Below are 14,578 nucleotides of genomic sequence, written 5' to 3'. Positions count from 1 at the left end.
TGTGCAAACACACGGACTTGCAGACCGCAGAGTACGGGTTCGTTTGAGTGAAAACTATGTTTTATAATAGCGTAATTGCTAACCCTTTGAGGGCGCTTGACGAACTACGAAAGCAGAGAGAGAAAAAACATACGTGGAAAGGGAATGGCACGACTTAGTTGGATTCGCTTGACCTCACTCCTTCCTTTGATTCTTTTATCGCTCGCGCACAGCTCATGCGAGGCAGATGTTAGAGCCGTCAAATTGTTATTTGTCATCCCACTGTCAGCGAGGCTGCTGCCCTTGTTCGGCATACAGGCAGAATGCAGCGGTGAATGAGGACCGACCAACCTCGGCACTTGCTCAGCACGATGATCAAAGGTCTACGCAGAGGCATCGTGGGTGAAACGCCCCCGTCGACTAGCCTACCACTGCCCCGTTTCTTCCGAAAGGGGTCGACATTTGGCCATGCTTGGCATCAGGGGTGCCTGAATAGTACGCGTCCCCCGTTTCGCTAGCAACAAGGCTTTCAATACTTCGAGAACAGCAGGCTCGCCATGTTGCGCAGCGTAATAATAGACGAGCGTCGACCTTAATGTGCAGAAGCCCTACAATGAAAACCACGAGAGTAAAATGAACCACAATCACTTTTGGATTATTTGGTCAGTGCTTAGCTAGAAGAATGACAACATCAATTTTGGTTATAAAAGGCTTGATTTCTCATAATGCAGAAGTGTTGATTCACATTTTTAAACCCTGACGTGTAGGAGAAAAGCTCTTGTTTTACGCCTTATAAATGTAGCAGGAGTAATGTACCTATTCGCGGAAACTCAAAAGCAACATTACGTGTTTCTTGATGGAAGTCTTGCAAAGTACAAGTAATTAGAGCGGTGCCCAAAGCGGACAGCTAGGCTAGTTGGAATATTAGCATTTCTTGCATTTTAAGTGCTCTAAAAATAGGAAAAATTCAGAGATCAAGAAAGATGACCTCCTAGTGGTCCTTTCGTCTTTTTTCTTCTCTCAAGTATTTCATATTTCTTTAAAGCACTAGATATGCACGAAATTCTAGCGCATTTCCACCACGTGCAGACCTTGGCTATCTGCCGCTACGGCATATAAAAGATCAAGTCAAGTCAAGTCAGTTTTATTTACATCATTATGATGTGGGTAGGCTCAGGCAAAAAAGCGAACGATTTTCGCCCGAGGGAGCCCGAGCCCCCCTACATGGCGTACAGCAAGGTCAAAAGTTTTTTTTAAAAAGTACAATGTCCACACACACTACATAACAGAATATTATGCAAGAAATTCAGAACAATCGATATAAACTCTTAGTACATACTCATTAATACTCAATGCATAGGTGTTAACAGAGATGCAAATGTCATTCGTATCACACTTTAACGCAAATGGAACACAGCGGAACAATTCAGTACAATCGATATAAGTGAAATTCAGAAAAATCGATATAAACGCTTGGTACATGCTCATTAATACACAATGCATAGGTGTTAACACAGATGCAAATGTCATTCGTGTCAGACTTCAACGCAAAGGGAATACAGCGGCTTACAAAAAATGATTTCTCAGAGTCTGTGTACTAGATGTTTCAAGAGAAAAACGTTCAAAGATGAATTTATTTAGTAACCTTGGAACTGCATGACGCATCATCTGTCGAACATGTTCCTTACGGCAAAAGGGAATGGTCCAACGTTCATGTTTTCGAAACGGGTATGGCGTTGAGTTTCATTCGATGGATGACAATGCCATCAAGAAGTTGCTATTGTGAAAAACAAATATTTAATATCTTAAGGCTAAGAAAATTCGTATAGCTTATGAACGGGTATGATTTTTTTATTGATTGCCTGTTTTGTACTTTTAAATCAAACAACAAATGACATTTGAGAAAACAAGATAAATTAGCAAGTTTGCAGCACCAAGTGTCAGACTTGCAGGGCTGACTATGTTAGAATTATTTGAGCGCGGTCAAGCGTTCCACCCTCGACAGCCACGCAGGCACAAAGTCTTGTGCTTCCTGAATTTCCACAAATCTTGGCATGTATTCTCGGAAAAGCATTCGTGCAGGCCCAGCATCCGCATCGCAGTGATACCCCGCCATACGGGCGCGCCATAGACAGTGTAGGCCAACTAGCATAATAAGGTCAAATGGCAGTCCATCATCATTTTCTATAGATAAGTATCTAATACCCTGTGGATCTATAGGAAAGTCTTTTTTGATAGTCCTCTGAACTACATCCCGAAAGATGAGACCCGCCCAACAATCTAGAAACACATGATCTATAGTTTCTGTTTCTTACAGAACAAGCAATGCGAGCCCCAGGGTAAGAAAAAACCACTATCTTCTAAAAAGGTTTTGACATTCAACGTACCCGTGTGAAGCTTAAATGATTTTGAATCGCTTAAACAATTCTTCGGTGTGTTGCAGCATTGTTGCATGTTGCAGCATGTTGCAGAGAATGTTTACTTCCCTTTTCACGGCCAGTAAATACTGGAACAAACTACCACCCGATATTAAAGCTAGCCGCACAACACTAACATTCAGGCGAGATACGAAGAAATATTTACTAACGACACTACTGGCTACTGATTCATTACTATAAGGATATATTGTGTACAAATTTATTTTCCAGTTTTCAATGATTCTGTATTTACGTAATGTATAGATAGCTTTTATTTATTTTTTGTTCTATATCTCCCTGTGTCTTGTTTTTTCTCCTGTTTAGGCGTTTTAAATTTTTTGTCGCATAGTGTATATAACATTTGTACTTTGCGTATTGTAATTATATATGTTTCTAATTATCTATTACATTAACCTCGTGTTCTTTGATATGTGTCATTCCTATGCTTCCGTAACGTGTCAATTACTAAATGTTTATTTATTCACACTCTGTATCGGTTTCATTTGCTTGTATTTCGAACTTCAATTATTGGAAGCACCTTTTTGTATTTGTTTTTTTGCTTCATTAACTTCGCGTTTTCTGATGTCTGTCGCTGCTATGTTACCATAATGTATTGATTCCTACATTGTTAAATTACTAATCGGAGGTCCCCCTGACTGTTGTTGTAACTCCGGAACCTCCTTCTGTACTAATGATGAATGATTAAATAATAAATAAATAAATAGTAAGCTGACGCCGTTTCTGTTTCTGTTTGTATGTGTATCTTGTGCAGGTTAGTTTGAGTAGTGTAGCGTTCCTTGTTAAAGGACACAATAGACGGAATGTATTGCTATGGAACTGGCGCCCATCTTGTCTACCATTTTATTCCCACTTCTTTCTTCTCTTCTCTTGAACCCAGACTCCTGCGCTTCTTCATCTTCTATTCCAAGCCTCATACAGCTTCACTCTTCCAGGTTTATTTTGCTAACCCCTCCTGGGGTAATACTTGGAAACGTTTCCAATCGAAGCACATTCAACTGAGCCACGTTCGCCAATGTACCACACAGTCTTCAATATTCCTTTCTAAGTGGCTGTTTTTGTCACAGAGTAAGGATCATAAAATTTGGCGCTGGATTCTCTTACTCCTTTCCTAACTAGAATGAGGTCGGTGACTTGAATGTCTGGGATATCTGAGCAACGTCTCTTGTCAAAATTATTTTTTTCATTCGTTTACGGTACCTCTCCTCCTGCGGTTTCTGTTTCCTCTCCTCGACGATCTTGAGATTTTCTAACAGCCCCAGTTCACGGTCCGCCTGAAGAATAGGGCTTTCTCCTGAAGAAGCGAACTGCGGGCTGCATCCCGAGCCACTGGTGTAGGAGCGATTGTGATGTCTTAAAGCTGCTTCTAAAGAGCATTTCCAACCACCAGGGAAACTATCGTACATCCTGATGTATTGTTTCACATCTCGTATGCACGCTCTGCAAGCCCATTCGCTGCGGGATGGTATGGCGCACAGAATTGGATTGATATATTGTGGTCTCCAGCCCATCTTGCTAGCTTTTCACTCTTGAACGCTGGACCGTTGTCACATACAATCGTCCTGGTTGTCCTAAACATATCCCGTTCGAGAAGGGCGATGACATTATTCGCATCTTCTTTTCCTGCCCGTGCCGCAACCATCCTGGTGCATTCATCTATGGCCAGAAGAAAAGCTTGCGTTTTTCGGACTCCTTCTCGTTTCTTATTTAGCTCGGCGAAATCCAGGTGTATAACTTCAAAAGGCACGTTCGAGTGCCAAGGTATTATCACGGCGTCCGTAGGCTGCTTATATGTCCCTTTGTTGACTGACAACTTTGGCATGAACGAACGTATCGATTGACGTCTTCTTTCATGTGAGGCCACGTAAATCTCTTGACTAGCTTGTTGTTGGTGCGCCAAAATCCGTCGTGTCCTCCAGATTCTCGGCTATCGTGGTACAAATAAAGCACCCTGGAAACCAGCGTTGGCGGGACTTGATAGCGACCTTCCATAAAAATCAATTGTTCAGTGCCTTCCCACAATTTAATTTCATTGATTTCTTCCGATTGTTCGTTGTTGGCCTGTATCATCAGTCTAGAAAATGCATCTGCATCAGTCAAAAGGGGTCCAGGTCTGTGGGAGATGGTGAAATCGAACTGCTGCAAATAGTTCACCCATCTGGCGATACGTCCCTTAGGTTGGGTCATATTCAAGAGATTAGCGAGGGCCTGGTGATCGGTGAACAAAGTAAACTTCCCACCTTCTTGGTACGTACGGAAGTACTGAATTTGCTTAAGGACAGCAAGAGCTTCCTTTTCAATAGTGGTGTAGTTGACTTCAGGTGGCTTGAGGGTGTTGCTGTAGTGACCTACTACGTGTCGCTTTTCTGGGCCGGATGCTTCTCGACATTTCTGGGTACGAGACTGCACCTGTCCCATAGTGTGAGGCGTCGGTATTCGGTTGAAAAGGTAAAGTGAAATCTCGTATGCGTAGAATAGGGTCAGCAGAGATTCTGTGCACCAGATCACGGTAGACTCTCTCACATTCCTCATCCCGCTCAAATGGAGCTTCTTTCTGCGTTAGGCGCGTGAGGCATCTTGTTTTGATGGCAAAATATTTTATGAAGGGTCTGAAATGTCCAGCTAATCCCAAAAACACTCGCAATGAGTTGGTTTCACCAGTTGGGATATCCTCTGGATGGACTCCTGTTTCGTGCTTTTGGTAGTCCCATCAAAGACTCTTCCAAGAAACACAACTTTTCTTTGAAAGAACGCACTTTTCTTAAATTTAACCTTGAGGTGTGCCAAGCTCAAGGCATTTAATACCTGGGACAGGTGTTCCTGATGCTCCGCCTCTGTTTTGGAGAAGACGATAATATCGTCTATGTACACGTTACAAAAGACACCTAGGAAATTCTTCAGGACTTCGTTCATAATCTTCTGGAACCATGCTGGTGAGTTCTTCCAGCCGAAAGGAAGCCGGTTATACTCGTACAGGTCGAAGGGCGTGATAAAAGCAGTGTACATTTTTGTTTCTTCGGTTAGCGGGATCTGCCAGAAACCTTTGCACAAGTAAATACGTGAAAAACATCGGCAACCACCTGTCTCATCTATAATCGTGTGTATCTTCGGCATGGGAAATGGTATAAGCTCTGTCTGTCGGTTGAGAACCCTGTAATCTCTGCACAGTCTGAAAGTTCCATCTTCTTTCGGCGCAATAGTTATGGGAGAGGCGAACGGCGACACCGAAGGCCGGATTATATTGGCGTCTAGCATCTCCTGCAATTCCTTCTTCAACCATATCTGGCGCTCTCGTGACATGTTATAAGGTGATTTTCGGATGACGGTCTTGTCGGTTAGTTCGAAGGGCACCTTGTGTGACGTCATCGCTGGTGGATAGCTTCCTATGCATACCAGTTCAGGATAGGTCGTTGCAATATCCTCCGCGCACTTGACAACTGGCAGGTCATCTTTTCTATCCGGCTGTGTCTCTTGCCTCGATAGTCCTTCCACTAAAACCGCATCGTCCCAGTATACGTTGATCTTTAGTTTCTTTATATCTGGTCTGGATAGCAGAAAGTCATACGTCACCCCCTCAATCACCAGTACTTCACTCTCTATTTCGTGACCTTGGAACTCGATGTTTACTGAGGCCCATTGATTATGTATTGTCACTTTTCCATCGTAGCCTTGCACCCGTAGCACTCTTCCACTATGCAGGTGACTTGCATCTCCCAGATTGGCATTTATTATAGACACAGAAGCACCGCTGTCAACCAAAGCCATCATATGTCTGTTTCCCACTTTTACAGGGATGTGAAGTAGGCTAGAACAAGTTAAATAAACAGTCTCACTTGTGGTCATCGGGTCGGACTGATCATCCTTGTTTATCAGTTTTTTGTCGTCGGAGCCTCTTCAGCGTCCGAAGCTAGGGGGACGTTGTTCACCCGACGTTATTCACCCGACCTCTGGGAGCGCACCAACCCAAGTTCTGTGTGCCGCCTGCAAGGCGGCGTGGTTCTCGCTGATTACGGCTTGACCAATCCGCGCCGGACCATGTGAAGTGACTGCTTGAGCTAGCGCTTATATTTTCTTCTAAAGTAAATGGTATGTCGTGAAAGCACTCCAGGAGCCCGTCCATAGTTTCAGGTGACTGTATTTGCACTTGCTTCAGGACTTGCGCGTGCAGTCCATGCATTATTAGTGCTACTACGGCAGGAGGAGGAAGCATAGGCTCGGCCAGCTTTAAAAGGCGGCGTTTCTCAAAGAAATACTCGACGAGGGAGCCTTGCTTGAACTTGAAATTACGCGCGGCGTCCCACCTTTGCACTGGGTTGCTTCGGAATGTCGTCATGAATTTTTCTTTCCACTGATTCCAAGAGTTGCCAGCCTCTTCAATAATGTGCAAATCATACCACTTCCGTGCAACACCACTTAAATAACTACGCATGTTAGCTATGTTGTCCTTATTAGAGTGCCAATTGTTCTTCCCAGCGGCATATTCATAGAATGCAAGCCAACAATCTGAAGTTGAAGACATGCCGTCGAACGCATCGGGTTCTACAAATTTAGTCACCGGCTTCTGAGCGCTTAAAGAGCTTATAAGCGATGTCACCAGCTGGTTTTGTTGCGAAATCTGTTCTTGTTGTAGCCGAAGAGCTTTCAAAACGAGGCTCACCTCTTCCGTCGACGACTGTGATCCAGAGTCCTTTCGACGCATCGGCTGAAGAACTAATTCGTCGAAGATCGCCAGACGCAAGTTCACTTTCATAGCACCCTTCCGACGTAGTTCATCATTGTCCATGGAAGCCTTCTCTAAAACCAGGTTCACGAGTTCTGCCGAGTTGAGTTCGCGAGGTAGTTCCACCGCTGGTTCATTTTCAGCTTGGTATCTCGAAAAGATGATATCTGCGGAGGTCTCCTCAAGGAAAAATGTCACCCACATGTTGGAGTCCGCTGTCGGCTGCGCCAAAATAATGTAGCGTTCCTAGTTAAAGGACACAATAGACGGAAAGTATTGCTATGGAACTGGCGTCCATCTTGTTACCATTTTATTCTCACTTCCTTCTTCACTTCTCCTGAACCCAGACTCCTGCGCTTCTTCATCTTCTATTCCAAGGCTCATACCGCTTCAAGTAGTAGTGCCCTAGACAAGGAAACATTAGTTAACATATGACACGAATAATGTGTTGTTTATTATTAATTTATTCGATACAAGTAGATAGGAGCGAAATTTCGCGAGCATTCCGACGCACTTTGATAAATTCGTTAAAGTGGAGCTAATGTGAGGGCCCCAGCTCATGTCCTTGTTAAGGAAAATTACTAGTGTTTATACTGTATCTGCCACCTCTATAATAGAGTTGTCTAAATTTAGCCTAAGGTCTGATGTAACGATGCTCTGCCGGTAATGAAAAAGTACCGCTTTTCTTTTCTTACTATTTATTATCAAGGAATTTGCTGCACTCCATGTTTTCAACATTTCTAGCACACTGTTTATGTTTAACTTGAGCAATGGAATGTCAATGCCCCTAAACAAGAGACTCGTATCGTCTGCATACAGAAGATATTTTTTAAACTTGCTGATATCTGTTATGGCAAGGTCAAGTAATATATCCTGTTCCCATCGTTGTCCTTTCTCTTTCCTCTACTGAGTCGGCAATAAAAATCACTATCTATTATGGGGCTTTACGTGCCGCAACCACCATTTGATTATGAGGCACACCGTAGCGGGGGACTCCGGAAATTTTGACCACCTCTGGTTCTTTAACGTGCCGCTGAATATAAGTAGGAGAACTAGGAGTCGGATTCCTGATTAATAAGAATATAGCTGGTAACATACAGGAATTCTATAGCGTTAACGAGAGGGTGGCAAGTCTTGTTCTGAAACTTAATGAGAGGTACAAAATAAAGGTTGTACAGGTCTACGCGCCTACATCCAGTCATGATGACCAGGAAGTCGAGAGCTTCTATGAAGACGTCGAATAGGCGATGTGTAGGGTGAAAACAAAATACACTATACTGATGGGCGACTTCAATGCCATGGTAGGCAAGAAGCAGGCTGGGGACAAGGCAGTAGGGGAATATGGCATAGGCACTAGGAATAACAGGGGAGAGTTATTAGTAGAGTTTGCGGAACAGAATAATATGCGGATAATGAATACCTTCTTGCGCAAGCGGGATAGCCGAAAGTGGACTTGGAGGAGCCCGAACGGTGAGACTAGAAATGAAATAGACTTCATACTCTGCGCTAACCCTGGCATCATACAAGATGTGGACGTGGTCAGCAACGTGCACTGCAGTGGCCATAGGATGGTAAGAACTCGAATTAGCATAGACTTGAGGAGGGAATGGCAGAAACTGGTGCATAAGAAGGCGATCAATGAGTTAGCGGTAAGAGGGAAAATAGAGGAATTCCGGATCAAGCCACCGAACAGGTATTCGACTTCAACTCAGGAAGAGGACCTTAGTGTTGAAGCAATAAACGCCAATCTTATGGGCATCATTAAGGAGTGTGCAATAGAAGTCGGTGGTAACTCCGTTAGACAGGATACCAGTAAGCTATCGCCGGAGACGAAAGATCCGATCAAGAAACGCCAATGTATGAAAGCCTCTAACCTTACAGCTAGAATAGAACTGGCAGAACTTTCGAAGTTAATCTACAGTGGTGTTAGACAGCTGACATAAGGAAGTATAATATGGATAGAATTGAACATGCTGTCAGGAAGGGAGGAAGCCTAAAGGCAATGAAGAAGAAACTAGGAAGTGGCAAGAATCAGATGTATGCGTTAAGAGACGAAGATGGCAATATCATTACTAATATGGATGAGATAGTTCAAGTGGCTGAGGAGTTCTATAGAGATTTATACAGTACCAGTGGCAGCCACGACGATAATGGAAGAGAGAATAGACTAGAGGAATTCGAAATCCCACGCCTTGGGAGCTATTCAAAGGGTGAAGGGTGCTGGCGAGGGTCAGGTAACAGCAGATTTGTTGAAGGATTGTGGGCAGATTCTTCCAGAGAAACTGGCCACCCTGTATACACAATGCCTCATGACCTTGAATCTTGGAATCTTGGAATACCAGAATCTTGGAGAAATGATAACATAATACTAATCCATAAGAAAGGGCACGCCAAAGACATGAAAAATTATAGACCCATCAGCTTACTGTCAGTTGTCTACAAACTATTTACTAAGGTAATCGCAAATAGAATCAGGAGCACCTTAGACTTCTGTGAAGCAAAGGACGAGGCAGGATTCCGTAAAGGTTACTCAACAATAGACCATATTCACACTATCAATCAGGTGATAGAGAAGTGTGCGGAATATAACCAACCCTAATATATAGGTTTCATTGATAACGAGAAAGCGTTTGATTCTCTCGAAACCTCAGCAATCATGGAGGGATAGCGGAATCACGGGGTAGACGAGCCATATGTAAAAATACTGAAAGATATCTATAGCGGCTCCACAGCCACCGTAGCCCTCCATAAGGAAAGAAACAACATCACAATAGAGAAAGGCGTCAGGCAGAGAGATACGACCTCTCCTATGCTATTCACAGCGTGTTTACAGGAAGTATTCAGAGACCTGGATTGGGAAGAATTGGGGATAAAAGTTAATGGAGAATACCTTAGTAACTTGCGATTCGCTGATGATATTGCCTTGCTTAGTAACTCAGGGGACGAACTCCAATGCATGCTCACTTACCTGGAGAGGCAAAGCAGAAGCGTGGGTCTAAAAATGAATCTGCAGGAAAGTAAAGTAATGTTTAACAGTGTCGGAAGAGAACAGCAGTTTACGATAGGTAGCGAGGCTCTGGAAGAGGTAAGGAAATACATCTACTTAGGGCAGGTAGTGACCGCGGATCCGGATCATGAGACTGAAATAATCAGAAGTATAAGAATGGGCTGGGGGGTGCGTTTGGCAGGCATTCTCAGATCATGAACAGCAGGTTGCCATTATCCCTGAAGAGAAAAGTGTATAATAGCTGTGTCTTGGCAGTACTCACCTACGGGGCAGAAACCTGGAGGCTTACGAAAAGGGTTCTACTTAAATTGAGGACGACGCAACGAGCTAAGGAAGGAAGTATGTTGGGTGTAATGTCAAGGGATAAGAAAAGAGCAGATCGGGTGAGGGAACAAACGCGAGTTAATGACATCTTAGTTGAAATAAAGAAAAAGAAATGGGGGGGGGCATGGGCAGGACATGTAATGAGGAGGGAAGATAACCGATGGTCATTAAGGTTTACGGACTGGATTCCAAGGGAAGGGAAGCGTAGCATGGGGCGGCAGAAAGTTAGGTGTGCGGATGAGATTAAGAAGTTTGCAGGGACGACATGGCCACAATTAGTACATGACCGGGATTGTTGGAGAAGTATGGGAGAGGCCTTTGCCCTGCAGTGGGCATAACCAGACTGATGATGATGATGATGATGATGATGATGATGATGATGATGATGATGATGAATTTAAGTACACGGGTGTTTGCGCATTTCGCCCCCATCGAAGTGCGACCACCGTGGCCGGCATTCGGTCCTGCGAACTCGAGCTCAGTAACTCCACATCGTGCCTTGTAAGGAACTACTGTGGGTCGAGTCGGCTTCCGTAACACGCTTTCTCAGAAATTGAAAATATGCACCGAGAAATGCTACATGCGATAACTCGTTCCCGTCACCAGACAGAGACTTCAACGCGTCCTGGTGGAGCAGTGCATTTCCATCCGAAGCTCCCTTCTGCTTGCATCTAGCTCCGGAAAAATGTGGGACGCCGCTATAGACGTACGTCGGTTGCATGTATGATCATATACGCACGTAGGGACCAGCTTGCCAACTATGGCCAATACGATACGGTGCTAGCTACATTCACAGCTAGATGACATTCCTCCGTTGTCATTGAACAACGTGTGTTAAGAATAAAGCCAAGATTGACAGTCGCGAGCAGCTGTCAGGGACAAGCGTGGAGCCCTGAATGCACGAAGGGTCCTCAATTTTAGACGGCATGTATTTATAGTTACCGTTTTTGGATAGGAGTAAGCCGGGAATTGTAGTGTCAACAGCGTTATTGGCGACATGGTGTAACGCTTTGTTCCATAACACGCTAGAAACAGTTCTGTCCAGTTGTGATTGTTCTCGCGAAAGGAAGAAAAAGATAGCAAATGTGGGCGATTCCTGCTGTTCTATACTCATTCACAAAGGAACGAGCAGGCTTTTTCAGCTGTCAGCGAAATCTCCTAAAAAAAGATAGGCCAGAACTTAGCATCGCTAAGCCTCTAAGTTTGGGACAGCATACTAAGAAAGTGGCGTCTCGGCAGCGGCGCTTGGTTGCGAATAACGGGGGACCTTCTACACTCTCATTGATCAAAGTGACGCTTTGGTGCCTCTGTATGTTTTTTTTTGCGATTTCTTGCACACTGTGACGCGATCCCTTACGGTCAACACACCTCGAGTTTTCTATTAGATATCTGCAAGGTTGGTGAACTCCTACTATATTACATTAAAGAAATGCGTTACCGAATGCGGCACCGAAGCTGTCTTACGGTCCAGCAGCCCAATGGTAAAGCCTTTAGACCTAGTTCGCACACATGATTCTGTCGTGCCGACGCCTATTTCAAGCGGCTCGCGCCTGCGTCACGTGCCAGATTCTCCTATTTTTCTTTCGTGACAGCTAGCGTTTTGAGACTGTGTCTAAGACCGCACTGCCTTCGGGAACAACCCACATTTTTCGACAGACGATATATCATGAAAACTGTTCTATAACACCTACAACGTTGCCTTCGTATATAATACAGTATTGCGTGCTGTGGCCTCCAATTAATTCCACAGAGGCCGCTAGTTTCAGAATTTGTGTGGCGCCAAGCACCCAGCGTAATTAGTGAAGCCGGAATGCTGTATTATTGCCGTGTACTTCGACATCCTACTCCTCACTGTCGATTCCCATGGTGGCAGGAATCCCAGCGGCGGCAGCGAAGGAGGGAAAAGTCTTCTCCATGTGGAGAGGGTGAGAAGGCGGCCTGAACTCGGCGTAACTGAAGGGCGACAGCAAATCAATTTGTGCCCTTACGACTCTGTTGCAAGAAAATATCCACTTTCAAGCGTCGCACTCTGAATGATGCCCGCTGGAAAAATGCACAGATTAACATTAACGCCCACACTTCATACGGTATTCAAATTCTGAATTAAAAAAATTGCGAACTGATCCGCCCTGAAATAATGGACTTCGCGTGAAACCACAAGCGACAATGAGCCCATTGAAAGGCTGCGTGAATAAAATTTAGTTTAATGCACCATAATAGTTGTGTGTGTGAGTGAGTGCGTGGGTACGTGTGTGTGCGTGTGTGTTGGTGTACTTGCGTGCACGCGTGTGTCTGCTTGTGTGTGCGAGCATGCGTGCATGTGTGCGCGCATGTTGGTGTGCTTGCGTATTCGTACGTGCTTACACGCTTGTGTGTGTGTGTGTGTCTGTGTGTGTGTGTGTGTGTGTGTGTGTGTGCGCGCGTGTGTGTGTGTGCGTTTGTGTGTTGGTGTGCTTGGTTGAATGTGCGCGCGCCTATGTGTGTGTGCGTGCTTGTGTGTGTATTCCCGTGCGTGTGTGTGAGTGTGCGGGCGTTTGTGTGCTCTTGTTGGTGCGCGTGTCTGTGTATGTGTTCCTGTTTTTGTGTGCGTGCATGCGTGTGTGTGCGTGTGTGTTGGTGTGGTTGCGTGTGTGCATGCGTGTGCATACGTGTTGTGATTGCGTGTTTGCACGCGCGTCCATGCTTGTGTGTGCTGGTGTGCTTGCTTGCGTGCATGCGCACGCGCTTGAGTGTGTGCGTGCTTGTGTGTGTACTCAAGTGTGTGTTTGTGTGAGCGTGCGTGCGTGTGTGTGCTTTTATTGGTGTGCTTGCCTGCACGTGTCTGTGTATGCGTTCGTGTTTTTGTCTGCGTGCATGCGTGTGTGTTGGTGGGTTTGCGTGTGTGTATGCGTGTTGGTGTGATTGCGTGTTTGTTTGCGCGCGCATGCTTGTGTGTGTGCGTGTTGGTGTGCCTGCGTGTTCATACGTGCGTGCATGCTTGCATGTGTGTGTGTTGGATCGTGTGCGTGAGTGTGCGCACGTGTGTATGTGTGTACATGTTTGTGTGTCCGCACGCGTGTATGCGTGTGTTGGTGTCTGTGTGTGCGTACACGTGTGTGTATTAATAAAGGGAAAATCAGACATCCACCCGTTCGTAACAATTGCTACAAAGGAAATCCATAAAGGTTCCTCGAAAGAAAAGCCTCAGAGTTGAAGAAAAATTCGTCCTGGTCCGGGACCAGGACGAATTTTTCTTCAACTCTGAGGCTTTCCTTTCGAGGAACCCGTATGGGTTTTCTTTGTAGCAATTGTTACGAACGGGTGGATGTCTGATTTTCCCTTTATTAATTACTTCTCTCCACCTTGCGGGTTTCCGCAGAACTACTACGTCAATGTGTGTGCATGCGTGTCTGTGTGTGTTTTCGTGTGTGTGCGTGTGTGTTCTGCTGCGCTTGCGTGCGTGCGCGCGTGTGTATGTGTGCATATGTTTGTGTTTCCGCACGCGTGTATGCGCGTGTTGGTATCTGTATGTGCGTACATGTGTGTGTGTATGCGTGTCTGTGTTTGTTTTCGTGTGCGCGCGTGTGTGTTCTGCTGTGCTTGAGTGCGTGCGCGCGTGTGTGCGTGCATGTTTGTGTGTCCGCACGTGTGTGTGTGCGTGTGTTCGTGCGTGTGTGCGTACATGCGTGTGTGTATGTGTGTGTGTTGCTATGATCGCGTGCATGCGTGTGTGCGCGTGTGTTTTGGTGTGCTTGCGTGCGTGCGCGCTCACGTGTGTGTCAGTGTATTTGTTCGTGTTTGTGTGCGCATGCATGCCTGCATGGGTGCGTCTGTGTTGGTGTGTTTGCGTGTTTGTGCGTGTCTGAACGTGTGTGTGTGCTTGCGGGTGCGCGCGCGCGCGTGTGTCTCTGTGTGTTCGTGTTTGTGTGTGCGTGCATGTGTGTGTGTGTATGTGTGTGTTCATGTGTGGTGTGCTTGCGTGCGTGTGTTTTTGTGTGCGCATGTGTTGCGCCTCTGCGCACGTGTTTGTATGTGCGTGTTTGAGTGTGCATGCATGCGTGTGTGTGTGCCTATGTGTTAGTGCGCTTGCCTGCGTTGTAAGTGTTTGGATCGGATATTTCAAAAGACGCAGCT

At 45.3% G+C, this 14,578-nt stretch overlaps 2 protein-coding genes across 5 annotated transcripts in view; one reads left to right on the top strand and one right to left on the bottom strand.

The window, feature by feature from the left end:
• The window catches only part of LOC142580105 (CD151 antigen-like), a 501,150-nt gene that overhangs the window by 461,203 nt on the left and 25,369 nt on the right, over nt 1–14,578 (top strand). The window lies entirely within an intron of this gene.
• The window catches only part of LOC142580104 (pseudouridine-5'-phosphate glycosidase-like), a 345,078-nt gene continuing 338,009 nt past the window's right edge, over nt 7,510–14,578 (bottom strand). Inside the window, exon 13 of the mRNA XM_075690900.1 lies at nt 7,510–7,539. Within this exon, the coding sequence (XP_075547015.1) occupies nt 7,525–7,539 (15 nt within the window). The 3' untranslated portion in view covers nt 7,510–7,524. The remainder of the gene's footprint in view (nt 7,540–14,578) is intronic.

This window comes from Dermacentor variabilis, chromosome 4, assembly GCF_050947875.1.
Source record: "Dermacentor variabilis isolate Ectoservices chromosome 4, ASM5094787v1, whole genome shotgun sequence".
Classification (NCBI taxonomy): Eukaryota; Metazoa; Arthropoda; class Arachnida; order Ixodida; family Ixodidae; genus Dermacentor; species Dermacentor variabilis.
Note: the sequence above shows the minus strand (reverse complement) of the source record. Positions and strands in the feature narration are given on the sequence as shown.